The sequence below is a fragment of the Diaphorina citri genome, unplaced genomic scaffold, assembly GCF_000475195.1.
Source record: "Diaphorina citri unplaced genomic scaffold, Diaci psyllid genome assembly version 1.1 scaffold1769, whole genome shotgun sequence".
Lineage (NCBI taxonomy): Eukaryota > Metazoa > Arthropoda > Insecta > Hemiptera > Psyllidae > Diaphorina > Diaphorina citri.
Window position 1 is genome coordinate 7,163 of NW_007379195.1, and position 27,859 is coordinate 35,021.

Here is a 27,859-nt window from a genome sequence, read left to right on the forward strand (position 1 = left end):
TGTGTGTGTGTTAGTGTGTGTGGTGTCTGGCGTTGTTTGTGTGGTAAGTAAGTGGGTAGGGTGTGTGTGTTGGGTAGGGGTTCTGTGTGTGTGGTGTGTGGCACATAGTAGCACTTTTCTCCCTGTTTTTGTCCAGAAAGCGCCTCATATATGAGGTTAAAAGCCTTGAACAAAAAGGTTACACGTGGCGGTAGAAACTTAGCAGCTTCAAAAAGGACTTTGCCAAATTTATTGGGCCGAACTTCGACAATAGGATGATTTTGAAAGGAGGCGAAACCGGAAGGGTATCCAGCAGCTCTGTTTAAAGTTCATAGACCCAGTTTAAATACCAGTTCTTTGCACCTTAAAAACGAAGATCTCTTCAGACGAGCACAAATTGTGGTTGGGCACGGCCAGGCATCGAATGTGTTTTGCTTGGCCTTTTAATTAGGATATTGAGAAGTGCCTCCACGTTCGTTATTTCAACTTGTTTCAAAGTACTCGTTGCCTGACTCGGCCAAGAACCGGTCCGGTAATATTCCAAGGCTTGTTGGTGTGTGTGAATTAAAATATATGATCTAGGATCCTATGACGGGTTGTTAATAGAAGTGTCCATAAATAAAGAACAGTTTAAGGTATTCGAATATCCATTAATAGAGTAAATAGAAGATGTATAAATGGTATATAAACCATATGTTATATGGTATGAAATAACTAAGTTCACCAGCATAATTATTTTATTAACAAGGATGATTTAGAACTGGGTAGGTACCAATTGGGAGCTGGGGGGGGGAAAGCAACGCGACGGGTTCGCCCTAGTGTACAATAAGAAGTCAATAGTGCCTATCTGTACCTAACAATCAGAATAATTTGTCGAAGGTTAATAATTATGAATGATTTGTGGCGAAGCAAAAGCTTCTTCACATTATTCGCGGTCATTAGGTAGTTATTTGTTTTTTACACTTTGACCCATCACACACTTTAATAGTCGCTAGAAAGATAGCTGGAGAACTTGGAGAAGCTTGACAGTTAGGATTTCTCCATAGAGATCGGGGACAGCTCCTTTACGTGAGCTCATGTGACATCAAGAAAACGAAGAGTTATGTCAAGGCAGAAAAATGTGGTTCAAAGTTCTCCCATAATATACTCGTACATACCTATAGTAGGTGATTTCGTTCACGATAGTTACACTGACGGTGTCTCACACGCTCACGCTCATGCCGTGAGGGCGATATTATGGGAGAACTTTGAGTCACAATTCTCTGACGTGACATGAGCTCACGGGACCTTTGTTTTCCAAAGTGCCCATGATGCTTCAGCTATTGCATCTTTGAATGACGAGAGAAACTTCCTAGACCAAATATTGACGAGTGCGAAGATCACCAGAACAGCTCCAACTTTTCTAATAAACATACGACTAGAGCATTTGAAATTTAATCTTTCTAGGAAGGTGCTAATCGCCCCTGATGGTAGCAACATAGAGTGTGTGTAGTGTAGAGATCATGTGCTAATCGTGCTATCAACATACAGATATTCTGCTGGCAAATAATCCCACCGATCCAATCTCCCAACTTACAATCAGAACCTGTTTCAATATAAACTTATAATCAAAATGCGAATAGATCTACATCTATACGTACAATAATATGGGATATCACCTTATTTTACAGTCGACACAGGATAATAAATTGAGAAAAAAGAGAACTAAATTTTTCTCTCAATTTCAGTCAAAAATTTTCTCAGTTAGTTGCACAGGTTTCAAGTTTGTTTGTTTGTTTCAAGATAACTATATCGAACACTTTGTCCAATTTGATGAAATTTGGCAAATATAATTATTTAGGTACTACTTAAAGGGTATATTTTGCTGACCAAGACTAACACTCGTATTTATGAACAAGAATGATCGTTCTTAGATCAGTCGCAAGTCAAAATTGACCAATCAAATGCCTTGAGACTATGCTTAGCACGAACTTAAGAGCCAGCATTTTGTTCATAAATATGGGTGTAAGATAAGAAGATAAGGAAAGTAAAAAAAAAGCAAGTACCTATTATACCTACTTGAATGTTCTTTGTTGAAAAAGGTAAGAAATGTAAGTTTGTTTCGGTGGAGCTAAGTATAAAGTTGAATAGGGGTGAATTTCAAGTTAAATGTAAGAAAGCTGAGGAAAGAAAGAAAGAAAGGTAAAAGTGAATTTCAAGTAAGACGAAGTAACGCATTGCAGGTATTGTGAATAATATGGTAGTAACTTTATCTCATTTAAATTAGCAGATTTTGACCAAAAAAATAATGAACTTGAAAAGGTTTTCTCAAGTAAGACATCCAGTTTTCCAAATTATCCAGCTTCAACTGTACACAGTGTCTGTGACTACACAGAATCTACGTCAGAGTAATTCGCGCTAATGTCTTGTTTTGATGTTTTTCCCCCGTGTTGTTACGATCCAATTGTTGGTATTATCCTCTTTTTTTAGCCAAAGCAAAATCCCAAAGAAATAAAGAAACCATTATTTGCATCAAATAATGGAAAAGTTTCTACGTAGATTCCTAGCAACTAGCTGTGGTTTTGGATCGTGAAGATAGAGTAAGGGCACTAATTATTGGACGCCGCCCAAATGAGTTCTGGGAAACCCCGGTCATGGTGAATTTATGTTTTCAGAGACGCACACCCAGCTTTTAGCCTGGGGCAATGCAACTTGACCTCTCAATCCAGCGGACGAATTCCAAACATACCTATTCTCAAATATGATTAAAATTATACTTCTGTAGGTACTTGAGTATACACATATGCAAATCTTTGGAAGTCCCCTGTCTAATCATAACTACAGAATATGCAGGCGCATGGGAATTTTTCGTGAATTTTTCGAGACGTAATTGGAGTACTTTGGTTACTGGAGCTAACCTGAGATTTTAATTACATTTGCTTTGAGTTATTTCTGTTAGTTACTGATGTATAAACGCTGAACAGGGGCTTGTGATCTTGTAGCAGTTGCATAGGTAACTCACATCTCACATTGCAATTGTGTTGGAGGAAATCCTTCTAATTCTCTAGGTACATGCATATAAGAATTCTCATGATTATTTTTATATCTTAAAATAAATATATAGAAGGTTAAAAAAAGAAAAAAAATCACAGGATCACAAATATTATGTTCTTGAAAACAATTTCACATTTCGCAAATATTTTCCAGTTAAAGTGATATCACCTCTCAAGTTGCTTTACTTGAAGCTCTATTACATGTAATAGTATCACCATGATTGATAGCTATTGCTAAATTCTTTCAAAGTGCGACTCTATTCGTGGAACTGCCCCGCCCCCCTACCATGCTTTTCAAAGCACGTGACTCCGTTTAGACAATTATACGTAAATGCCTCATTACCTGTTCATCAGGTTATTTCCTATTAATAACCTCCACACTGTATTGACCCTGATGGATCTTCCATGAAAGATGGATGATCTTTACACAAAGTCTTCACATCCTTCCTCTTGAACTTTGCGATAAAAATAAACTTGGATCTACCTTTATTATCAACATTATGTGATCCAAGGTTAGTTAGGTATCACTGTAATTAGATATCTATAGATACGTATAGGATAGGTAAATAATATTATAAAAATATATAGGTATAAAAACTATTCGGTCAGGTTGGGTCATGGAACTGATTTAACAAGAAAGAAGAAGAAGAAGAAGAAGAAGAAGAAGAAGAAGAGAAAAAATTTGGACCGATTGCAATACTTTCATTACTAGTATAGCTCGCTATACTGTAGTAATAGAAAGTAACAAATGGCAAAACGAACTACATACGAGTACCAAATTTGGTGCTGTGAATAAAATTAGTGGAGATGTCAGATGAACAAACAAACAACTCAGTGGATAGCGTTTATTTCCGTCCGGGGCAGACTTCATTCTAAACTTTAGGGTAAAGTCCACCCCGGACGGGAATCGAACCCGGCAGACGTGCTACCCTCCAAGCTAACAAGGCTGCCAAATTAATTGCTTCATTCGATTTGAATTGTATTCTTCAAAACTTGGTGTCTATATGGACTATGGACCAAAGACATGAACATCTTGGTTGCAGAAGGAAGTTTCCAATGATCAAATCATGTCACCTAACCTATCATGATTATTTTCAAATCATAAACTCCAATCAAATCATAAAACTTACTTCTAATGAAAACCTACTTCATAAGCTCTTGATAATCACCTACGTACGTATATTGTATAAGTACGTATACATTAGGTTTTGTTAAACAGTGTGCTAATGCTAAGAATGGTCTTATATTATTATTAGCTTGATATCTAAACATTCTAGTTCTAGATCTAGACCATTGTCATGTTCACAAGTCAAACTCGTTTCATGTAAATTATTCATTTTCCTAGGGCTATTATTTTTTTTTCTTTTTTCAAGAGGTTTGATAGAGGGAACTGTAACTGCTAAGGTCTTATCGTCCCGAAATCGAAGAGAGAAGGAAGGCAGAATAGGAAAAAGCCAGCTGTTCTAAGAACGAGCCTCATCTGTTAAGGATGAAATCTGCCCCGACGAGAATCGAACCCGTGACCTAGCGCTTACAAGGCAGATGCGCCATCCTCTAAATAAAAAAAAGGTAAAAATAAATTTATTCCTAAGTCTAACATTTTAGGAATGGAAAAAAAGTCAGAACAAGCACAGTAGGTATTTTTTACAAATTTTATAAAAAAATAGAATGATTTATTTAAGGTGAAAATGAAAAAAAAATGAGTTTATCAGGTCAAAATAGAGTAAATAAATAAATGATAGGTTCTTTCAAAAGTTCTTCTAAGTCTCCTCACATGAACCTCACCCAGCCAGAGTTGGTCTTGGAAAACCAGCAGCAGCACGCGATTGTCCAAATGATCATCCATCGGGATTCAACCAATGGTCAGTCTGCGATTTTATTATTGGATAATTTGAGTCCTTTAAGTCCTTAAACTATAGCTTGCCCCGTTTGCTCTCGGTTAGAGCTTCAGTCCAATTATGCCCGATCTTTTCGCAGAGAGTTTTCAGTTAATCCAGACTTGAAGAAAACGGGCCTGTGTAAATCAAATAAGTGAAGTCAAAGAAAACCCTTGACACTGTGTTAAGAACGGCCATTGTGTCACCGGACAAAATGGAGAAGTGGCGAGGGTTCGAATCCCTTCTAGGAGCCGTATTTATATTTATAGAAACGTATCTGTAGAAACGTTTTAACTGGCCTTTGATTTGGAAGTATCATTCCCCGGACTCGGGCTGCCGGAATGGTTATAATTGGTTTATTTATTATTGGATATTCAGTTCCACCAGAAGGTATCTCAATCCACTAATATCTCATTGAAAGGTACGGAGCGTGCTATCTGGTTGACAATCTGCATGGCAACTTCCAATCCAGTTTCTTCAATGATAGGGGTGATGAGTTCTAGGACTTGCTTGCTGTTCTGACGGTAGAAGTTAGTGGCGGTATCCACTGTGGAAAATAATAGAACAAGAGAGTGTTAGAATACTTTAGGATATCCTGTTTGTCCAACCTGAGAGAGTTCACCTTTAAAAAATATCATGATAAGTTCGGGTGGAGAGAAAATACCTAAATAGATACCAAGTTTTTTTTTCCTATGGGGAACTGTAACAGTGAAGGTCTTATCGCCCGAAATCAAGGCGAGAAGGAGAACAAGATAGAAGAAAGCCAGCCGTTCCAATTACAAACCTTATTTGTTTCGCCTTGTGCGAGAATCGAACCCGCGACCTAGAGGTTACAAGGTAGGCATGGTCAGGATACCCTCCAAGTAACTAGTCTGAGGCTGGTAGGTAGGTATATAGGAATTGTAGGTTCTTTGTACTTTTCGTGCTTTATCAAGTGTTTCGTATTGCATATCTAAATAATATCCAGGCACTCATTCAATTCCTTGGAAATTCCACATTACTTACCGAGTTGTCTAGCATTTGGATTATTGTCAGTAGCAATGACGCTGATTTTAGACGTGTCTCCTACTTTGACCTTGACCTTAGCATCAGTCACCTGAGCGAATGGATATTTCTTCTGTTTGAGATCATCCACTATCTTACCAGAACCAGACATATCAATACGGGTGTTGGCTGAAAAGATTAAATTTAAAATTAAACAAACAAACAAACAAGCTTAATGCTGTCCAGATATGTGTTTAACCTCAAAACTGTCCCATAGGAAACTAACCCGTAAATTCAGGAAATTTCGAGTATCCTTAAGCTCAGCGTTAATGCTCCTCCTTGCCATGTAGAAGGTCCCAGGTTCGATTCCCAAATTCGACAAAAAAATTCTACTCGTAAGGTACCTACCTATGTCGAAGTATTGTGTCTGATGAGGGACATAATACGGGATGGGAATGCTACGGCACAGACCACATGAATCTAAGGTAGATACACTCGTTTCGTTGCTGCGAAATAAAAACAGGGGTGAAAAGTGAAACAGTACTCTCTCTCTCTCTCTCTCCCTCCCTCTCTCTCTCTCCCTCTCCCTCCCTCCCTCTCTCTCTTTCTCTCTCTCCCTCTCTCTCTTTCTCCCTCTCTCTCTCTTTCTCTTAAGTAGGTATAGGTACTTACTAGGTAAAATTACATGATCATGAAGGCCATTTCTTCTCACTAAAACGTAAAATGACACGATTTCGACTAGGAAAATTATCGCGCAAAAGTGATAATTTGTCGATTTTATTGTGCTAATGTGTTGTTGAACAGTTTGGAACACCATGATGACTAAATTTGATATGTTTACAATCAATCTCTCAAAAATTGGGAAAAATAAAACAAGTCATAACAAAGTTATGACCGTTTCAAATCTTGCGTTCTTATTGGGACACCCTTTAGATAACTATTCTTTGGTAGGTATGTTATATTGATATAGGTCTGGTCTACCCACCTCTTGATTCTTTTTAACTTTCTCTTTCTCTTAAGTAGGTAATAGGTACTTACTAATATTGCCTTTGAAGATGCCGGTTCCCTTGAGAGGTACAATGAGTACTCTGCCGTCGACATCATACTCAGTAGAGATGTCTAGGTATGGAAGTGTGATAGATAGGTCCATGGATAACTTGGGTAGGTTGATACTGAAACAAAGTGGAATACATACATAGGGTAAGTGTACCATTTTTTATTCGCCCACCTAAAAAACGTACCATTTATTGGCCCACCTGCCCACATTTATTTTTTTAATTTTTGTTTTTATGACTACAATTTTGAGTGTGATGGATAGGTCCATGGATAACTTGGGTAGGTTGATACTGAAACAAATTGGAATACATATGAGAACAAAGTTCAAGACAAATTGTCACTTATCATTATAATCATTGAGGGGTGCATTCAATAAAGAATTTGACGGCCTCGCCTTTGGGAACCAGATTTTTACTTTCTATTATTCTTTATAAGTTCCTTCTGTTTCTCGTCTTACTTGATTTTGTTGATGATGAAATGACTAGGTCCAAACACAGTCACGTTTTTCAGTTTGAGTTTCAGCATCAAATTCTCATTGTTGCGATTCACTTGGAGTTCATTGATGATCAGGGGTTCCATTGCGGGCACCTTTATTTTGGGAATCCCTGAAAATTAAGAGATGGACTTGAGACATTATTTTACATCCAAAATTTCGAATTCATGGAAAAGGTGAATGGTAATTTAATTATTATAGTTTATAAATTCATTATAAATAAATTACTTGTATTTACTTAAATTTATCTACCTAGGTAGCTAGGTACCTAATACATAATGACCTCATAACGAAAATTAGCCCAAAAAATTATAATACAGAATAAAATCGTATGAATAATAAAGCACTTGGGGTTTACCCAATAAAAAATAATAGCTAATAATAATTATAGGTTCCTAATTACATAAAATTTTGACTTTAGAGGAAACTGAACCTACTATAATCAAAATCGACGTTCAATATAACTACGAACACTCGTGCATATCAAATCACTTGTGCAGAATGCGTCATTGATCAGAGCATTATAATTTGAGAATAATGACTCCTTATTGAATTTGCACGACCTCCTAGACGAGTATACTGGTACTATACAGGGTGAACATGAAAAACGTAACCAAAAGCCTAGGGTAGATTCCTGAGGTCATTTCCGGTTTTTCGTATCTCGCTTAGTTTCCGAGTTTGTTTTTTCTTTAAAATACACGACCTTCCCTTAATAAACCGGTCAGAACTTTTTTTCAGTTAAACATAGAGAAAAATGAATTTCATAGCTGAAATCTGCACAAAATTTCCATCAATATAAGTAAAACTTAAAACACAAAAATCATCTTTTTGGTACCTTTTCGTAAGATTTAATTTAGAAATTTCCGTAATTTTTCTCTATGTTTAACTGAAAAAAATTAAGGAATTACCGGTTTATTAAGGAAAGGTCGTGTATTTTAAAGAAAAAACAAAATGGCGGATATCTCGGAAACTAAGCGAGATACGAAAAAAAGTTATGGAATGTTTTTTCATTTTGGTTACGTATTTCATGTTCACCCTGTAGAAACCTATAACTCTGACACACATCAGCAAGTAAATTTTGGGGTTAGGTTACGTTTTATCTTGGGTTTGGTAGCTATGATTAGGTATAAATTTATAATTATTATGGATGTAACCTTTTTTTAGAGGTTTTCAATTTTAAAATTTTCCATTGATTTCAAATTGCGTTTAAACATTAGGTCTAGGTTATTTGCCCAAACTTCAATTCAAAGTACCTGCTTATATTACGTATCGGGGTTAGGTTACGTTTTATCTTGGGTTTGGTAGCTATGATTATAATTATTATGGATGTAACCTTTTTTTAGAGGTTTTCAATTTTAAAAATTTCCATTGATTTCAAATTGCGTTTAAACATTAGGTCTAGGTTATTTGCCCAAACTTCAATTCAAAGTACCTGCTTATATTACGTATCTTAGCGTATGTAGGTAGGTGATTATAGCCTATAATTAAGGGAGGAAATTGCACTTTTTTTTTTTTTTTTTTAAGACCTTGGCCTCTTAATTTCAGCTCGGTTTTGAGAAGTGATATTACCTAGTTGAATTCTACGTCATCGTCATTAGCTTGAGAGCATCATAAATCTATATCAGGGCTTTGTTTAAAGTTTAAACCGGTCAGCAAAATGATTCCTGCAGGATTAGGGCTTCTGTAGTGTATCTTTACGTGAGGTTCAACTTCGAATTTCTGTAACTTTGTGAAGTGAGTTTGAACCATTTGGTAGTTAACTTGGAATGAACACTCTGTATATCTTTTGAGTCCGTCTGGATCGATCATCCTTGATCCAGATCCACACACACACAAACCTGATCCTATCTTAATCTAATACACAACTAGCATCATTCTATCATTCTGGATTACAAAAGTTCGACATCAACTGGTTTATATGTTGGGAGGCTGACAATATCAAACCAGTAGCTGTAAATCTTAAAACTGAGAGTAAAGCTTGACATGCATATTAATTAGATAATAAGTAATACCTACACACCTATCTGTATTGACCTTTATTAAATTGTGCATTTGGTGTTATCAGACTACTGAATTACTCTTCTGTGATACACACCCCTTTGTGAAGTCGTGGGAAAATTTTAAAATACTCAATACATACTATAGCGAGTAGTAAGAATAGTGGTTTAGTGAACTGTGAAACTCGAAAAAAAAGGCCTTCGTGGGGTTATTAATGACATTCTACATAGAACTGATCAAGCTCCAAAAGGCAGACGCGCCACCCTCCAAGCCATGTAACTTGGGCTGGCTGGACACTCCTCAATATGAAAACACAATGAGTGATTTACTACACTCAGCAACATAGCAGTTGAACTCCATACACAAAAAACCCTCTCGAGGCTTAGGTGTAGGGGCAAACAGCCCTAGAGGATGGGTTAAGCTTCTACGAATCTTCGAACATATCAGTCCATTTGGAACTTTACCTTTAGCTAGATGAGGTCTGGCTGCAGCCGCAACCCTCATTGCACACTCGTTGAGGTTTGGATCACTTCTCTTGCAACTTGGAATGAAGCTGGCTGTAAATATTGGATAGAATAGAATGAAAATATTGGAACTCGGAAAAAAGGCCTTCGTGGGGTTATTAATGACATTCTACATAGAACTGATCAAGCTCCAAGGCAGACGCGCCACCCTCCAAGCCATGTAACTTAGGCTGGCTGGACACTCCTCAATATGAAAACAGTATGAGTGATTTACTACACTCAGCAACATAACAGTTGAACTCCATACACAAAAAAACCCTCTCGAGGCTTAGGTGTAGGGGCAAACAGCCCTAAAGGATGAGTTAAGCTACTACGAATCTTCGAACATATCAGTCCATTTGGAACTTTACCTTTAGCTAGATGAGGTCTGGCTGCAGCCGCAACCCTCATTGCACACTTTACCTGTACCTATACCTATTTTGCTATCGGATAATACACGGTTTTATTAGTCTTAATGGTGGATTTCACCAATGCCTTAATGAGAGATTTCATTCATGGGAGAATTTTTAATGATCCCCAAAAAAGTTTTTAGTGATCAAAAAAACGAGGAGTTTTTAAAAACTGGTGGCTCCTTTTTGGGTCATTAAAAAATTTCCCCTTAGTGAAATCTCTCATTAAGTCATTGGTGAAATCCACCATTTTGGTTTTACGAAGAAGAAAACTGTGTGCCAAGTATAACAAAACTTATAGGTGTATTTACTTGTTGGTACTTGGCCCAGCTCACGACCGTGAACTTAGATTATAATAAATAATCATATTACGTATAATATAATTATTCTAGATTGGCAATATTGTTACCTACACCTATAGTTAGGTATAAGTAATATTTAGTTTGTAGAGAAAAATGTAGAGCTAAATTTTCCTTGTTGCAAACTATACCTATGTACATGGTTGTTAAAATGCACCCTACACTACGCAATTATGAAATAAGTATATAGTATAACCTGTTAGAAACTCTGATTAAATTCTAGAAAATAGCTAATCCTAATTTATAGGTACCTATCTACAACTGTATAATTATGTACATAGTAATTGTAATTTGGCTGGGGCCGCTGAAGGGGATAAGAAGGAAAAACAAGACACACCTCCCTATGTTTCTAGTTCCTTCCACTCGTTATAACCTACCTCCTACCTAGGTATACTACTAACATCTGATGAAAGGTGGAGCTCACATCTTATACAGTGGCACTTACAATTACGTAGACAGACATTATTAATTTGTTATCATGGTACTTACATAAAAATATTATTGGTAATTAATAATAATAATAAAAAGAATCAAGAGGTGGGTAGACCAGACCTATATCAATATAACATACCTACCAAAGAATAGTTATCTAAAGGGTGTCCCAATAAGAACGCAAGATTTGAAACGGTCATAACTTTGTTATGACTTGTTTTATTTTTCCCAATTTTTGAGAGATTGATTGTAAACATATCAAATTTAGTCATCATGGTGTTCCAAACTGTTCAACAACACATTAGCACAATAAAATCGACATATTATCACTCTTGCGCGATAATTTTCCTAGTCGAAATCGTGTCATTTTCCGTTTTAGTGGGAAGAAATGGCCAAACAAAAGGGTTTGAAAAATAATAACATTTTCAATCTTTCCCTCACTCTACTCCTTCTCCCTCTTCCTATTCTCTCTCTCTCCCTCTTCCCTTCCTTCCTCTCTCTCCCCCTCTTTATATTCCTCCCTCTTGCTCTCCAGTCCCCTCTTCCTTTTACCCCTTGTCTCCCTCTCGCACACACTCTTTCTTTTCCCCTCTCTCTCCCTCCCCTTCATCCCTCCCTCCCCCTCTCCACCTCCTTCCTCCCTCCCTCTCCCTCTCTCACAAGAACAACAACAACACCAACAACAACAACAACCCCCCAATTAGTAATTTTCATGAACATCGGAACAACGGTTAGCGGTATTTTTACAGTTAACAGTACTAGAGCGGTTTTAATTACTAAACTAATAAAGGCTTAGTTAGGTATCAAAAAGATATTTCACCAACAACAATTACACAACAAAAACAACAACAACAACAAGAACAACAACAACAAGAACAACAACAACAACAACAACAACAAACAACAAACCCACAAGCTTTGAAGCATTGAAAGGTGAAATTGAAAGTTGCATCAATGAAATACAGCCTGATTTCCTCGAATTTGTGTCGAAAATTTTGTCAAACGGGAACGAAAGTACCTACCATCAAAATCGAGGAAGTTATTGGTCTGATTATTGTTCCATATAAAATTTCAGAATGTTTACTTCTAAAATCATATACCTAAGAAGTCCATTTTTTTCCACGGAGAACCATGCTTTATTAAACAATCAAATCTTGCGTTCTTATTGGGACGTGTGTAAGTAAGAACGTTTATAAGTGTAAGTAAGAACGTTTTTCAAACTTGAGCTCATTTTCTTTCATTACTCGTAAGTTGTTCTATTTCTTAATCAACTAGATCTGTCTCTATTTTCACAGAGTCATCATGGTGTTCCAAACTGTTCAACAACACATTAGGACAATAAAATCGACATATTATCACTCTTGCGCGATAATTTTCCTAGTCGAAATCGTGTCATTTTCCGTTTTAGTGGGAAGAAATGGCCTTCATGATCATGTAATTTTACCCCGCTAGACTTCTTTCTATGAGGGTATCTAAAGTCAAAGGTTTACAACGACAAACCCACAAGCTTTGAAGCATTGAAAGGTGAAATTGAAAGTCGCATCAACGAAATACAGCCTGATTTCGTCGAATTTGTGTCGAAAATTTTGTCAAACGGGAACGAAAGTACCATCAAAATCAAGGAAATTATTGGTCTGATTATTGTTCCATATAAAATTTCAGAATGTTTACTTCTAAAATCACATAAGAAGTCCATTTTTTCCCCGGAGAACCATGCTTTATTAAACAATCACATCTTGCGTTCTTATTGGGACACCCTTTATTAAGTGTAAGTATAAAAACGTTTTTCAAACTTGAGCTCATTTTCTTTCATTACTCGTAAGTTGTTCTATTTCTTAATCAACTAGATCTGTCTCTATTTTCACAGAGTTGCCATACCTACATTGTGATACGTTGGATTTCAAGCTGAGCAATGGGTGTCCTTCATAGAGTAGCATTCATGAACAGTAGGAGCCTCATTGTCTGTGTGATAATGTTAGCAGAGATCAGCTCCATTTCTGCGAGGAAATTACGTGAGTATTCCACAGAAAAATCATCACTTTTCTTTCTATGGGTCTGATGAATTTTTACTTTCTATTACTACAGTATAGCGGAGCTATACTAGTAATGAAAGTATTGCAATCGGTCCAAATTTTCAAAATCGGGACCCCTGTTTTTATTTCGCAGCAACGAAACGAGTGTACCTACCTTAGACTCATGTGGTCTGTGCCGTAGCATTCCCATCCCGTATTATGTCCCTCATCACCTCATCAGACACAATACTTCGAAATACCTTACGAGTAGAATTTTTTTGTCGAATTTGGGAATCGAACCTGGGACCTTCTACATGGCAAGGAGGAGCATTAGCGCTGAGCTTAAGGACACTCGAAATTTCCTGAATTTACGGGTTAGTTTCCTATGGGACAGTTTTGAGGTTAAACACATATCTGGACAGCATTAAGCTTGTTTGTTTGTTTGTTTAATTTTAAATTTAATCTTTTCAGCCAACACCCGTATTGATATGTCTGGTTCTGGTAAGATAGTGGATGATCTCAAACAGAAGAAATATCCATTCGCTCAGGTGACTGATGCTAAGGTCAAGGTCAAAGTAGGAGACACGTCTAAAATCAGCGTCATTGCTACTGACAATAATCCAAATGCTAGACAACTCGGTAAGTAATGTGGAATGGCCAAGTATTGAATGAATGCCTGAATATTATTTAGATATGCAATACGAAACACTTGATAAAGCACGAAAAGTAGGTACAAAGAACCTACAATTCCTACCAGCCTCAAACTAGTTACTTGGAGGGTATCCTGACCATGCCTACCTTGTAAGCTCTAGGTCCCGGGTTCGATTCTCGCACAAGGCGAAACAAATAAGGTTCGTTCTCGGAACGGCTGGCTTTCTTCTATCCTGTCCTCCTTCTCTCCTTGATTTCGGGCGATAAGACCTTCACTGTTACAGTTCCCCCTAGGAAAAAAACCTGTTTAGGTATTTTCTCTCCACCCGAACTTATCATGGTAATTTTTAAAGGTGAACTCTCTCAGATTGGACAAATCAAAAGTGATTACCTATGAATCAGGATATCCTAAAGTATTCTAACACTCTCTTGTTCTATTATTTTCCACAGTGGATACTGCCACTAACTTCTACCGTCAGAACAGCAAGCAAGTCCTAGAACTCATCACCCCTATTATTGAAGAAACTGGATTGGAAGTTGCCATGCAGATTGTCAACCAGATAGCACGCTCCGTACCTTTCAATGAGATATTAGTGGATTGAGATACCTTCTGGTGGAACTGAACATCCAATAATAAATAAACCGCCCGAGTCCGGGGAATGATACTTCCAAATCAAAGGCCAGTTGAAACCTTTCTACAGATACGTTTCTATAAATATAAATACGGCTTCTAGAAGGGATTCGAACCCTCGCCACTTCTCCATTTTGTCCGGTGACACAATGGCCGACCTTATCACTAAGAGTTAACACAGTGTCAAGGGTTTTGACGCCACCCATTTGATTTACACAGGCCCGTTTTCTTCAAGTCCGGATTAACTGAAAACTCTCTGCGAAAAGATTGGGCATAATTGGACTGAAGCTCTAACCGAGAGCAAACGCGCGGGGCAAGCTATAGTGGACAAAAAGGACTCAAAATATCCAATAATAAAATCACAGACTGACCATTGGTTGAATCCCGATGGGTGATCATTTGGACAATCGCGTGCTGCTGGTTTTCCAAGACCAACTCTGGCTGGGTGAGGTTCATGTGAGGAAGCTTAGAAGAACTTTTGAAAGAACCTATCATTTATTTATTTACTCAATTTTTACCCGATAAACTCATTTTTGTCATTTTCACCTTAAAATAAATCATTCTATTTTTTTATAAAATTTGTAAAAATAGGTACCTACCTACTGTGATTGTTCTGACTTTTTTTCCATTCCTAAAATGTTAGACTTAGGAATAAATTTATTTTTACCTTTTTTTTTATTTAGAGGATGGCGCATCTGCCTTGTAAGCGCTAGGTCACGGGTTCGATTCTCGTCGGGGCAGATTTCATCCTTAAAAGAAAGTTGTACGTACTATAACTTTGACTTGATGCATTGCCGATGCTGTGGTTACCTCTATTTTATAAAAGTAGAAATAGATATCTATTTAAAAAGAAAATCTAATGTGGGACTTTTTCTATCCAATATTTTCATTCTATTCTATCCAATATTTACAGCCAGCTTCATTCCAAGTTGCAAGAGAAGTGATCCAAACCTCAACGAGTGTGCAATGAGGGTTGAAGATGAGGCTCGTTCTTAGAACAGCTAGCTTTTTCCTATTCTGCCTTCCTTCTCTCTTCGATTTCGGGACGATAAGACCTTAGCAGTTACAGTTCCCTCTATCAAACCTCTTGAAAAAAGAAAAAAAAAAAATAGCCCTAGGAAAATGAATAATTTACATGAAACGAGTTTGACTTGTGAACATGACAATGGTCTAGATATCAAGCTAATAATAATATAAGACCATTCTTAGCATTAGCACACTGTTTAACAAAAGCTCATGTACTTATACAATATACGTACGTAGCTGATTATCAAGAGCTTATGAAGTAGGTTTTCATTGGAAGTAAGTTTTATGATTTGATTGGAGTTTATGATTTGAAAATAATCATGATAGGTTAGGTGACATGATTTGATCATTGGAAACTTCCTTCTGCAACCAAGATATTCATGTCTTTGGTCCATAGTCCATATAGACACCAAGTTTTGAAGAATACAATTCAAATCTAATGAAGCAATTAATTTGCCAGCCTTGTTAGCTTGGAGGGTAGCGCGTCTGCCGGGTTCGATTCCCGTCCAGGGTGAACTTTACCCTGAAGTCTAGAATGAAGTCTGCCCCGGACGGAAATAAATGCTGTCCATTGAGTTGTTTGTTTGTTCATCTGACATCTCCACTAATTTTATTCACATTGCAGCACCAAATTTGGTACTCGTATGTTGTTCGTTTTGCCATTTGTTACTTTCTATTACTACAGTATAGCGAGCTGTACTAGTAATGAAAGTATTGCAATCGGTCCAAATTTTTTCTCTTCTTCTTCTTCTTTCTCGTTAAATCAGTTCCATGACCCAACCTGACCGAATAGCTTTTTATACCTATATATTTTTATAATATTATTTACCTTTCCTATACGTATCTATAGATATTTAATTACAATGATACCTAACTGACCTTGGATCACATAATGTTGATAATAAAGGTAGATCCAAGTTTATTTTTATCGCAAATTCAAGAGGAAGGATGTGAAGACTTTGTGTAAAGATCATCTTTCATGGAAGATCCATCAGGGTCAATACAGTGTGGAGGTTATTAGGAAATAACCTGATGAACAGGTAATGAGGCACTTACGTATAATTGTTTAAACGGAGTCACGTGCTTTGAAAAGCATGGTAGAGGGGGGGGGGGGGGAGTTCCGAATAGATTCGGACTTTGAAAGAATTTAGCAATAGCTATCAATCATGGTGAAACTATTACATGTAATAGAGCTTCAAGTAAAGCAACTTGAGAGGTGACATCACTTTAACTGGAAAATATTTGCGAAATGTGAAATTGTTTTCAAGAACATAATATTTGTGATCCTGTGATTTTTTTTCTTTTTTTAACCTTCTATATATTTATTTTAAGATATAAAAATAATCATGAGAATTCTTATATGCATGTACCTAGAGAATTAGAAGGATTTCCTCCAACACAATTGCAATGTGAGATGTGAGTTACCTATGCAACTGCTACAAGATCACAAGCCCCTGTTCAGCGTTTATACATCAGTAACTAACAGAAATAACTCAAAGCAAATGTAATTAAAATCTCAGGTTAGCTCCAGTAACCAAAGTACTCCAATTACGTCTCGAAAAATTCACGAAAAATTCCCATGCGCCTGCATATTCTGTAGTTATGATTAGACAGGGGACTTCCAAAGATTTGCATATGTGTATACTCAAGTACCTACAGAAGTATAATTTTAATCATATTTGAGAATAGGTATGTTTGGAATTCGTCCGCTGGATTGAGAGGTCAAGTTGCATTGCCCCAGGCTAAAAGCTGGGTTTCTTGAAAAAGTTCGTCCAGTTCAGACTTATGTGGCGTATGGTACAGGTGGGCCAATAAATGGTACATTTTTTAGGTGGGCGAATAAATGGTACACTTACCCTATTATGAGAAAACATCGAACAAAGTTCAAGACAAATTGTCACTTATCATTATAATCATTGAGGGGTGCATTCAATAAAGAATTTGACGGCCTCGCCTTTGGGAATCTCACCAGTTCTAATTAATAAAGACTAAACGGTTAGAAGATATCGCAAAAGTTATGAGTTACGTATTTGTATTATTTATTGTATTTCTCCCCCAAAGAAAAAAAATGTGAACATAAAACCTCTTTTTTTTTTTTTTTTTTTTTTTTTTTTTTTTTTATTTGCCAGCAGAATATCTGTATGTTGATAGCACACGTGATCTCTACACACTCTATGTTGCTACCATCAGGGGCGATAAGCACCTTCCTAGAAAGATTAAATTTCAAATGTTCTATATAGTCGTATGTTTATTAGAAAAGTTGGAGCTGTTATGGTGATCTTCGCACTCGTCAATATTTGGTCTAGGAAGTTTCTCTCGTTCAAAGATGCAATGGCTGAAGCATCATGGGCGCTTTGGAAAACAAAGGTCCCGTGAGCTCATGTCACGTCAGAGTGACTCAAAGTTCTCCCATAATATCGCCCTCACGGCATGAGCGTGAGCGTGTGAGACACCGTCAGTGTAACTATCCTGAACGAAATCACCTACTATAGGTATGTATATTATGGGAGAACTTTGAACCACATTTTTCTGCCTTGACATAACTTTTCGTTTTCTTGATGTCACATGAGCTCACGTAAAGTGAGGGCATTGTGTTCCTCATGTTCCGGTCACCAGGAGCTGTCCCCGATCTCTATGGAGAAGTTCTAACTGTCAAGCTTCTCCAAGTTCTCCAGCTATCTTTCTAGCGACTTTTAAAGTGTGTGATGGGTCAAAGAGTAAAAAACAAATAACTACCTGATGACCGCGAATAATGTGAAGAAGCTTTTGCTTCGCCACAAATCATTCATAATTATTAACCTTCGACAAATTATTCTGATTGTTAGGTGTCCAAAATAATCTCAGAAATCCGTGGTCTGTTAGGCCCTAAAGGACGTACCCTTGCAGAATTCGGCCCTAGGTTGCATATTTTAAACTGTTGGGCCCTACACTGTTATACACTTTGAATGTGGTTCTTGCAACTACCGGTTGTACTCATGGCAGGTAACATCATAATTCATTATAAGTGATTGGATTAGGCTTAACCAGCGCGGGTTAACCGGTTCCAAGTCATGTTCAAGGTCAGATGATATTGACCAATGACTATCGAGAAGATCACAACTTGTTGATGATTTTGGTCTGACTCCTCGACTTCGTTACCGGAAACTGTTCAGTTGATCCTGAACCTTTGAAGTGAAAACACAATCACTCCTCACTCTCGCAACACATGAAACGGTAAGTGAACTTTTCATAGTCTTCCTAAGAATATGGTAGGTACCTTGTTACCAACCCAAACCTACCTGTTATAAATTTTTTGTTTTTACAAGAAACTGTGTAGAAAGTAGAAATCCTTGACTGATATTCGAAAAAATCGACATTATCAACAATGTAATACATTTTCCTCCATAGAACTTTTTTCGTGCTTTTATCAGGTACCTTCCCAACACCCCACACTAAAGGATTTTGATTTCTTGTTCCAAAGACACTAAAAACACCACATAGAACTTTTTTCGTGTTTTTATCAGGTACCTTCCCAACACCCCACACTAAAGGATTTTGATTTCTTGTTCCAGAGACACTAAAAACACCAAGTCCCTTTTCCAAGTTAACAATTTACAAGACAAGTCCGTTATTTTCTTTGTTTTTCAGTTGAACTTTACCATCTCAGGTTAGTTCCAGTAACTAAAGTACTCCAATTACGTCTCGAAAAATTCACGAAAAATTCCCATGCGCCTGCATATTCTGTAGTTATGATTAGACAGGGGACTTCCAGTGTTGCCTGCGAAGGAGCTTTGCTCGGGACATTTGATGTGACGTCATCGCCTACGGGAGCGTATGCCGTGACGTCAAAGTTTACGATTTGCCGGTATTTTTTAAATCGATTTATCTCGGGATCTAGAAGTTGTAGAAGAAAAAGGAAAATTCCGTTGGTCCTCATTTTTCCTGCTCTATGACTTTGAAACACCACCCAAGTAAGCGCAACTGATCTATTAAAATCTCAGGTTAGTTCCAGTAACTAAAGTACTCCAATTACGTCTCGAAAAATTCACGAAAAATTCCCATGCGCCTGCATATTCTGTAGTTATGATTAGACAGGGGACTTCCAAAGATTTGCATATTTGTATACTCAAGTACCTACAGAAGTATAATTTTAATCATATTAATTTGAGAATAGGTATATCTTTGCAATTCGTCCGCTGGATTGAGAGGTCAAGTTGCATTGCCCCAGGCTAGAAGCTGGGTGTGCGTCTCTGAAAACATAAATTCACCATGACCGGGGTTTCCCAGAACTCATTTGGGCGGCGTCCAATAATTAGTGCCCTTACTCTCTCTTCACGATCCAAAACCACAACTAGTTGCTAGGAATCTACGTAGAAACTTTTCCATTATTTGATGCAAATAATGGTTTCTTTATTTCTTTGGGATTTTGCTTTGGCTAAAAAAAGAGGATAATACCTACCAACAATTGGATCGTAACAACACGGGGGAAACACATCAAAACAAGACATTAGCGCGAATTACTCTGACGTAGATTCCGTGTAGTCACAGACACTGTGTACAGTTGAAGCTGGATAATTTGGAAAACTGGATGTCTTACTTGAGAAAACCTTTTCAAGTTCATTATTTTTTTGGTCAAAATCTGCTAATTTAAATGAGATAAAGTTACCTGTATTAAAGGTTCAGATGATTCCAGAACTCACTCGAAGGTCACCTTTGTGCCCCACAAATGCCGATCAAGTCTAAGTCTTGGTCAGCAAAATATAGGTACCCTTCAAGTAGTAAATATATTTGCCAAATTTCATCAAATTGGACAAAGTGTTCGATAGTTATCTTGAAACAAACAAACAAACAAACAAACAAACAAACAAACAAACTTGAAACCTGTGCAACTAACTGAGAAACTTTTTGACTGAAATTGAGAGAAAAATTTAGTTCTCTTTTTTCCTGTCAAAAAACGTGAATTTTTTCTAGAGAATTTGCCGTTTACCCACCGTGCTCAGCGTAGCTTAACAAAAACGAACCGGAAAATATCCTATAACCTTCACGGGAGTGCAAGCAATAAGTTGACAAAGTTTCATGGCAATCGGATGAGCGGTTTGGCCAGGCATAAAGTTCGAACAAACACACAGACACACACACACATTCATTTTTATATATTAGATCTAGTGATATCTTATCCAACAATTTTCTTCATTAGGTAGGTAGGTATTTTAATTTCTTGTCAAATCATAAGCATATAGGTAATTACTTATTTATCTCTACATAATTATTTACCTTATTGGTATACAATATACATATTTATTATTTCTAAGTGTCGTATTAAAAATAAAATAATTTCCTACTAAACTTGACCCATCCATGTTAACCCTTCGATACTATTACCTACTATTGCTATTAAACTTAAAAAAAAAAAAAAAAAAAAAAAAAAGTTCGATTTCGTTCCGTTGGTCCTCATTTTTCCTGCTCTATGGCTTTGAAACATCACCCAAGTAAGCGCAACTGATCTATTCTTATATGCATGTACCATTGTACATGTACCTAGATAATTAGAAGGATTTCCTCCAACACAATTCCAATGTGAGATGTGAGTTACCTATGCAACTGCTACAAGATCACAAGCCCCTGTTCAGCGTTTATACATCAGTAACTAACAGAACTGACTCAAAGCAAATGCAATGGAGGAGTTGCAAGTGGGTAAAAATTATAAATAAATGGTCGATTCCTATGTAAAAAGTTGGGAAAAATCCAAATCTGAGGTCCTAATGAAGAAAATGACCAATTTGACTTCGCCACAGAAGTAGGAAGGTAGGTACCTACCTACGAATATTAGGACGTCATGGTAATTTATCTAATGAAGAAAATGACCAATTTGACTTCGCCACAGAAGTAGGAAGGTAGGTACCTACCTACGAATATTAGGACTATTAGGTAGCTATTACTGCAGAATATGAAACATAAATTATGAAGAAGTAATAATAGGTGGTAGATTTGGTACCTACTTGTGTAGACTGCTGGAGTAAAGGGACTTTTCAGTTATATTCTGGAAATAAAGTAGGTACATATGCCCAAGGAGGATTAGGAAAGGGCATATTTCCCCATTAATGTTTTTTTTTTTCGACACACAACTTATCGGAACATACCTACCTTTCTTCTTTTGTTTCAGAAAATGTCAAAGTGAATGTGAACATGAAGGTGAAGACTATTGATAACGGCAAATATGTTCAAATGAATCCTAACTGTCAAGCTTCTCCAAGTTCTCCAGCTATCTTTATAGTGTGTGATGGGTCAAAGAGTAAAAAACAAATAACTACCTAATGACCGCGTATAATGTGAATAAGCTTTTGATTCGCCACAAATCATTCATAATTATTAACCTTCGACAAATTATTCTGATTGTTAGGTACAGATAGGCACTATTGACTTCTTATTGTACGATTTTAATAATAAATCAAGTAAGGAACGAACAAGTGTCAGGAGTGGTAGTTTAGTGTTTTCTATGTAAATCTTCCTCGTAATTTTAATAGATTTGATGTTGAGGTCGTAATGTTTACACATGCACAATGAACGCATCTCAACTATCATCTTCAACCTTGAATAAATTGTAATGTTGTCGCAAGTTTGAAAATTTTGTAGGGGTTTCACGTGATTGTATACCTGCTAACATTTTTTTTTAGTGACGGGGGGTTTTTGTACCCACTATTTGGCGACAAGCTATACCTGCCTGCTCACATTAACCTCACCCAGCTTGAGTGGGGTCACCACGCCAGCTGGTAAAAGCCCAGGAGCACGCGAATGAGAAATTAGTCCTTCACATCTGCTCATTCTTTGCATTTTCATATCTCGCGAAAGTCGAAACCCAAAAGCAGGAGTACAGGGGTTTTCGCAACATACCTATAACGATATACGAATGGGTGAGTAGAAGAACCAGGAATGTTAAAAATCGATTTTTCAGGAGAGCAATTTTATAGTTCAAAACTATTAAATTGATCTAATGGGTATTCCCCACTCTAAAATCGAAATGCTTTATGGATCTAAGGGGTATTTCCCCTCCATATTCACAGAGACGATAGAAAAAAGTACATTCCTTGTTATTCGCAAAAAAAAAAATCAATTTTTTACATTTTTGGTTTTTTCAATTAACCATTCAATTATAGCTTTAGTCCTAAAAAAAAAAAAAAAAAAAAAAAATCGATTTTTAACATTCCTTCTACTCCCCCATTCATACCATGAATCAATATGCATAATATGATAAGTGTAAGAAATAGGTGGTAAGACTTTAAAGATAATCCCTACTTTCATACCAATTAGAAGTTGTAACATACCCACACTTCCTTCCTCTTCAATTATATTATGTATTCAAGGTTTTGTAATCGTAAACATGTACATTATCCATTTATGTTGGATAGAACTTCTATTCTTTGAAATGAGATATAAAATTAGCTCAATGAGACCCAACACCTAGCTGATGGGTGAATATCTAAATGCAATCCATAAGATATGAAATATAACAGGATTAATTTAAATTTTAAATTGGAAAATGGAAAACCAAGTTATGAAATCATGAATATTCATTCAAGATCACTTACAATACATTCCTATACTACTTGTCTTCCCTAATATTTAATTTAGGTATTTTCAATTTTCTAGTCAACGATTGTAACACAACTAGGTACCTATTTATACAGGGTGGTTCGTGATTTGCGAACCACGCTTATATCTCAGAAACGGCTGGGAATTAAGGAATGAAATAAACGGCATCATGGATAGGTAGGTTGGTAAATTGGTTATTTATGGAACATTTTCCGGGCCAATTTTCTGAGTAACTCATACATATAGTAAGTGACTAAATACAGGTATAGCTTCTATTGAAATGATGATTTTCATTACATACTCTTCTCTTTTCTGGAGGGGGTTTGGGCTACAATTTTTTTACGAGTGGATGCGCTTCGCACTTAATCTTTGCTATTTATTTAACAAGGGGAATTTCAGGGTGGTCTACCCCCTGTCTAAAGCAATTATTATTAATAGTTGAAAATCCGAGTTATATTTTACATTAAATTTGAAGAAACCCTGTACATATAAAAATCATAACAAATTATTGACTGTTTATCAAAAGTTTCCAGCCCATGCAGTATTTCTTAACGATTGGTGACAGAACTTTACCAAGAATCATCCAATCTCAATCATGATGTCTTCAGGAAAACTATTACTCTTTACCATTGTTATGGTAACAATCAGCTTGAATCAAGCAGCCAGAAAGATACGTAAGTTGTTTTTCTTCTTCTATTCTTCCGTGGAGCGTCTACCTATTTTCGTTCCCAATAAATTCAGCACAGTAAAAACGTCAAAAAACCGGACAGTTTCGGTCCCGCAAGAGGTTTTGTCTGCCATCAAAAGTGTCCGTTATTCGGAGATTATCGCATATCAAACTAATTCCTCAAAAGTGTCCGTTAAAAGAGGTTTCACTGTATTAAGGTGGAAGAGATAATGTTCTGTAGCTGATTTACCTTCAGAAATATAACCACATACATTATCTACTTTTCCGCACCCAATTTTGTGCTTTGAATAAATTAGACAACAGGATATTAGAAGCGGACAGTTTCGGTCCCGCAAGAGGTTTTGTCTGCCATCAAAATATCCGTTATGGAGATTATGGCATATCAAACTAATTCCTCAAAAGTGTCCGTTAAAAGAGGTTTCACTGTGTTAAGGTGGAAGAGATAATGTTCTGTAGCTGATTCAGAAATATAACTACATACATTATCTACTTTTCCGCACCCAAATTTGTGCTTTGAATAAATTAGACAACAGGATATTAGAACTTGTTCTCAAACAGATAAAAACAAACAACAAAATTAGTCAATAAACAAAACCACTCTGCTTTAAACAGCTCGTGAAAATCTACAGTAGTTCAGTGAACTACTTAAAAGTGAACAGAAGAAGAAGAAGGAAGAAAAATGTACCTACAGAAGGCCCAAATTTCCGTTAAATGACGAGCATTTCTGCAAACTTTCATCTAAATCGAATAAAAGATACCTAGGTACAACCGGAACTAATCAAAGTTTAGGTAGATATAACACAGTATATTGTACATATATGTACATAGTAGGTACGTATAGTAAATCCGGTCATTTCGAATCATGCAAGGTTGTCCACACAAAGTGTCAAACGAGATGCAGATATAAATCTTAATGTCGACAATGTCCTCACAACAATACCTATATGAAATCTACCTATGATATACGTACATATACCTAGTCTTCTTCTTATTCTTCTTCTTCTTCTTCTTCTTCCTTTTCTTCTTCTCCGTCTTCGCCTTTTCCCGTGTACAGACGATGTCGGCGGTTTCCGTCAGCCTCTCAAATGTCGATAATGTCCTCACAACAATACCTATATGAAATCTACCTATGATATACGTACATAGACCTAGTCTTCTTCTTATTCTTCTCCTTCTTCTTCTTCTTCTTCCTTTTCTTCTTCTCCGTCTTCGCCTTTTCCCGTGTACAGACGATGTCGGCGGTTTCCGTCAGCCTCTCAATCAGCCCTAGGGTGACTGATTTGGTCCGATATTCGTTTTTTTTTTACAATTTTCTTAAGCAAGGTAAATTTTAGACTTCTATCCTCTCCCTGTCCTCTAGACAAACCATACGTACGTATAGATCTAGTAAACATCACAGTACGTCTTGTATTTGCATTATGGAATCTTTTTTTTATTTATAGTACCTACCTATATCTATTATCTATATGAAACCTATAGTAAACAACAGAGTATCCTCAATAGTAAACAACACAGTAGATATTCTCAATAGTAAACACCAGGGTTCTCATGTTTAGTAGGTATCGGGGCCTGCTTGACCTTCTATCGGATTGGTAGTTGTAATGAGAAGTGCAAACTTAACCATTAACATTCAGCATAGGTAATATAACTACCTATACATATGGTTATTACTAACACTTACCACTTACCGTAATGGTTAGTAGATGAGAACTTGTGAAGTGTAGGTAAATCTAACAATAATACACCTTACTTAGCATTAACGCATTAACATTACAAATGAAGAAACGGAATGGAGATCCCATCTTCAAAAACAATCTAACAATAATACACCTTACTTAGCATTAACGCATTAACATTACAAATGAAGAAACGGAATGGAGATCCCATCTTCAAAAACGTAATGGTTAGTAGATGAGAACTTGTGAAGTGTAAATCTAACAATAATATACGTTACTTAGCATTAACGTATTAACATTACAAATGAAGAAACGGAATGGAGATCCCATCTTCAAAAACCTACCTCAATGCTAAGTCAGTACTTATGCTTTTCCTTATAGGTATGTTTCCTCTACATAGTCTGCATTATGCAAACTATAACCTAATCGTTCATGGTGAGCAATTAATTAAGTAATTATGTTATTTTTATTATTTATCTTTAGTAGGATGAAAGCGTAATTATTTGAAAACTCTACATAGTCTACAATACATTATGCAAACTATAACCTAATCGTTCATAACCTAATTAAGTAATTATGTTATTTTTATTATTTATCTTTAGTAGGATGAAAGAGTAATTATTTGAAAGGTTAGGTAAGTAGGTATGTTCATAATAACAAAGCTTCAAAAGCTTCGCTGTATTGTTCCTTTTCCATATGTTTCTTTACTAATGCTGACCTAATTATTTGAAAGGTTAGGTAAGTAGGTAGGTATGTTCATAATAACAAAGCTTCAAAAGCTTCGTTGTATTGTTCCTTTTCCATAATGTTTCTTTACTAATGCTGACCTAAGTGGCTTAAATAGTAATTATTTATCCTTTGCAATTCCGTCTCTACTGATACTGAGCTAATAGTCAATAGTGACTAATTATTTGAATGGTAGGTAAGTGTGGTCATAAGTGCGGAGCTTTAAAATCTTCCTTGCGTTGTAGGGTCCTTCTTATTCCATGTATAATTCCTTCTACCCATAATCCATCTAACTAATACTGACCTATCGTCTCGCTGGAGGACGTAAAACTGAGACAAAACCAGCCCTGTCAAGCCACAGACAATAACACTTTTGAGGGTACCTGAATGGGACTATGGTCAAGTCCGTCTCAGGAAGTAGGGTATAACGACATAATTATGTACCTGAATATTAGGGTGGAGCGTTAATTTTAAATTTGAATGTAATAGTGAAATAAAGGTGTTCCTGGTCCTAAAAACGCCAAAAATCACATCCAGCTTTAAAATCTTCCTTGCGTTGTAGGGTCCTTCTTATTCCATGTATAATTCCTTCTACCCATAATCCATCTAACTAATACTGACCTATCGTCTCGCTTCTTTAAAATCTTCCTTGCGTTGTAGGGTCCTTCATATTCCATGTATAATTCCTTCTACCCATAATCCATCTACTAATACTGACCTAAGTGACCTCATGTTCAATGATGAGCAATTATTCAAATGGTAAGTGGTAAGTATAATTATAACAGCAGAAGCGTACTGTCTATAATCAATGTATACGTATAGAGATTACCAGTCAGTACCTATCATATTCTCATGGTAACTTGATCAGCAAAATATTATACCCTTTAAGGCTTTAAGTAGTAGGTAATATATATTTTCCAAATTTCATCAAATTGAACAAAGCTGTATTAAAGGTTCAGATGATTCCAGAACTCACTCGAAGGTCACCTTTGTGCCCCACAAATGCCGATCAAGTCTAACACCCATATTTATGAACAAAATGCTGGCTCTTAAGTTCGTGCAAAGCATAGTCTCAAGGTATTTGATTGGTCAATTTTGACTTGAGACTGATCTAAGAACGATCATTCTTGTTCATAAATACGAGTGTAAGTCTTGATCAGCAAAATATTATACCCTTTAAGGCTTTAAGTAGTAGGTAATATATATTTTCCAAATTTCATCAAATTGAACAAAGTGTTCGATAGTTATCTTGAAACAAACAAACTTGAAACCTGTGCAACTAACTGAGAAACTTTTTGACTGAAATTGAGAGAAAAATTTAGTTCTCTTTTTTCTCAATTATCCTGTGTCGACTGTAAAATAAGGTGATATCCCATATTATTGTACGTATAGCCTATGTAGATCTATTCGCATTTTGATTATAAGTTTATATTGAAACAGGTTCTGATTGTAAGTTAGGAGATTGGATGGGTGGAATTATTTGCCAGCAGAATATCTGTATGTTGATAGCACACGTGATCTCTACACACTCTATGTTGCTACCATCAGGGGCGATAAGCACCTTCCTAGAAAGATTAAATTTCAAATGTTCTATATAGTCGTATGTTTATTAGAAAAGTTGGAGCTGTTATGGTGATCTTCGCACTCGTCAATATTTGGTCTAGGAAGTTTCTCTCGTTCAAAGATGCAATGGCTGAAGCATCATGGGCGCTTTGGAAAACAAAGGTCCCGTGAGCTCATGTCACGTCAGAGAATTG

General features: G+C 36.5%; 3 protein-coding genes across 4 annotated transcripts in view; 2 read left to right on the plus strand and 1 right to left on the minus strand.

The window, feature by feature from the left end:
- Positions 1-4,825: 4,825 nt before the first annotated feature.
- Positions 4,826-9,977, minus strand: LOC103517166 (circadian clock-controlled protein-like). Its single transcript, XM_026829370.1, has 5 exons — positions 9,884-9,977; positions 7,386-7,533; positions 6,911-7,044; positions 5,894-6,061; positions 4,826-5,435 (listed from the first exon to the last, which is right to left on the minus strand). The coding sequence occupies exons 1-5, from the start codon at positions 9,921-9,923 to the stop codon at positions 5,284-5,286; spliced, it is 642 nt and encodes a 213-aa protein (XP_026685171.1). The 5' UTR covers positions 9,924-9,977; the 3' UTR covers positions 4,826-5,283.
- Positions 9,978-13,601: 3,624 nt separating this feature from the next.
- LOC103517164 lies at positions 13,602-14,938 on the plus strand. Its single transcript, XM_008482186.2, has 2 exons — positions 13,602-13,774; positions 14,237-14,938. The coding sequence occupies exons 1-2, from the start codon at positions 13,624-13,626 to the stop codon at positions 14,386-14,388; spliced, it is 303 nt and encodes a 100-aa protein (XP_008480408.1). The 5' UTR covers positions 13,602-13,623; the 3' UTR covers positions 14,389-14,938.
- A 3,658-nt stretch (positions 14,939-18,596) lies between these two features.
- The window catches only part of LOC103517165, a 14,155-nt gene continuing 4,892 nt past the window's right edge, over positions 18,597-27,859 (plus strand). For both annotated transcript variants that reach the window (XR_003393670.1, XM_008482187.3), the window contains exons 1-2: positions 18,597-18,658; positions 23,577-23,686. Coding sequence is in view for 1 of the 2 variants with exons in the window: in XM_008482187.3 (XP_008480409.1) it covers positions 23,608-23,686 (79 nt within the window). In the remaining variant the exon portion in view is untranslated. The remainder of the gene's footprint in view (positions 18,659-23,576; positions 23,687-27,859) is intronic.

What these genes read in the sequence shown, in the direction of transcription:
- LOC103517166 (XM_026829370.1), bottom strand. Translation starts at nt 9,923, where the DNA reads ATGAGGGTTGCGGCTGCAGCCAGACCTCATCTAGCTAAAG. An exon ending in CAGACCTCATCTAGCTAAAG is followed by an intron (nt 7,534 to 9,883) that starts GTAAAGTTCCAA and finishes CTTAATTTTCAG; the next exon opens with GGATTCCCAAAATAAAGGTG. An exon ending in CATCTTCAAAGGCAATATTA is followed by an intron (nt 6,062 to 6,910) that starts GTAAGTACCTAT and finishes TAATCTTTTCAG; the next exon opens with CCAACACCCGTATTGATATG.
- LOC103517164 (XM_008482186.2), top strand. Translation starts at nt 13,624, where the DNA reads ATGTCTGGTTCTGGTAAGATAGTGGATGATCTCAAACAGAAGAAATAT. An exon ending in TCCAAATGCTAGACAACTCG is followed by an intron (nt 13,775 to 14,236) that starts GTAAGTAATGTG and finishes TATTTTCCACAG; the next exon opens with TGGATACTGCCACTAACTTC.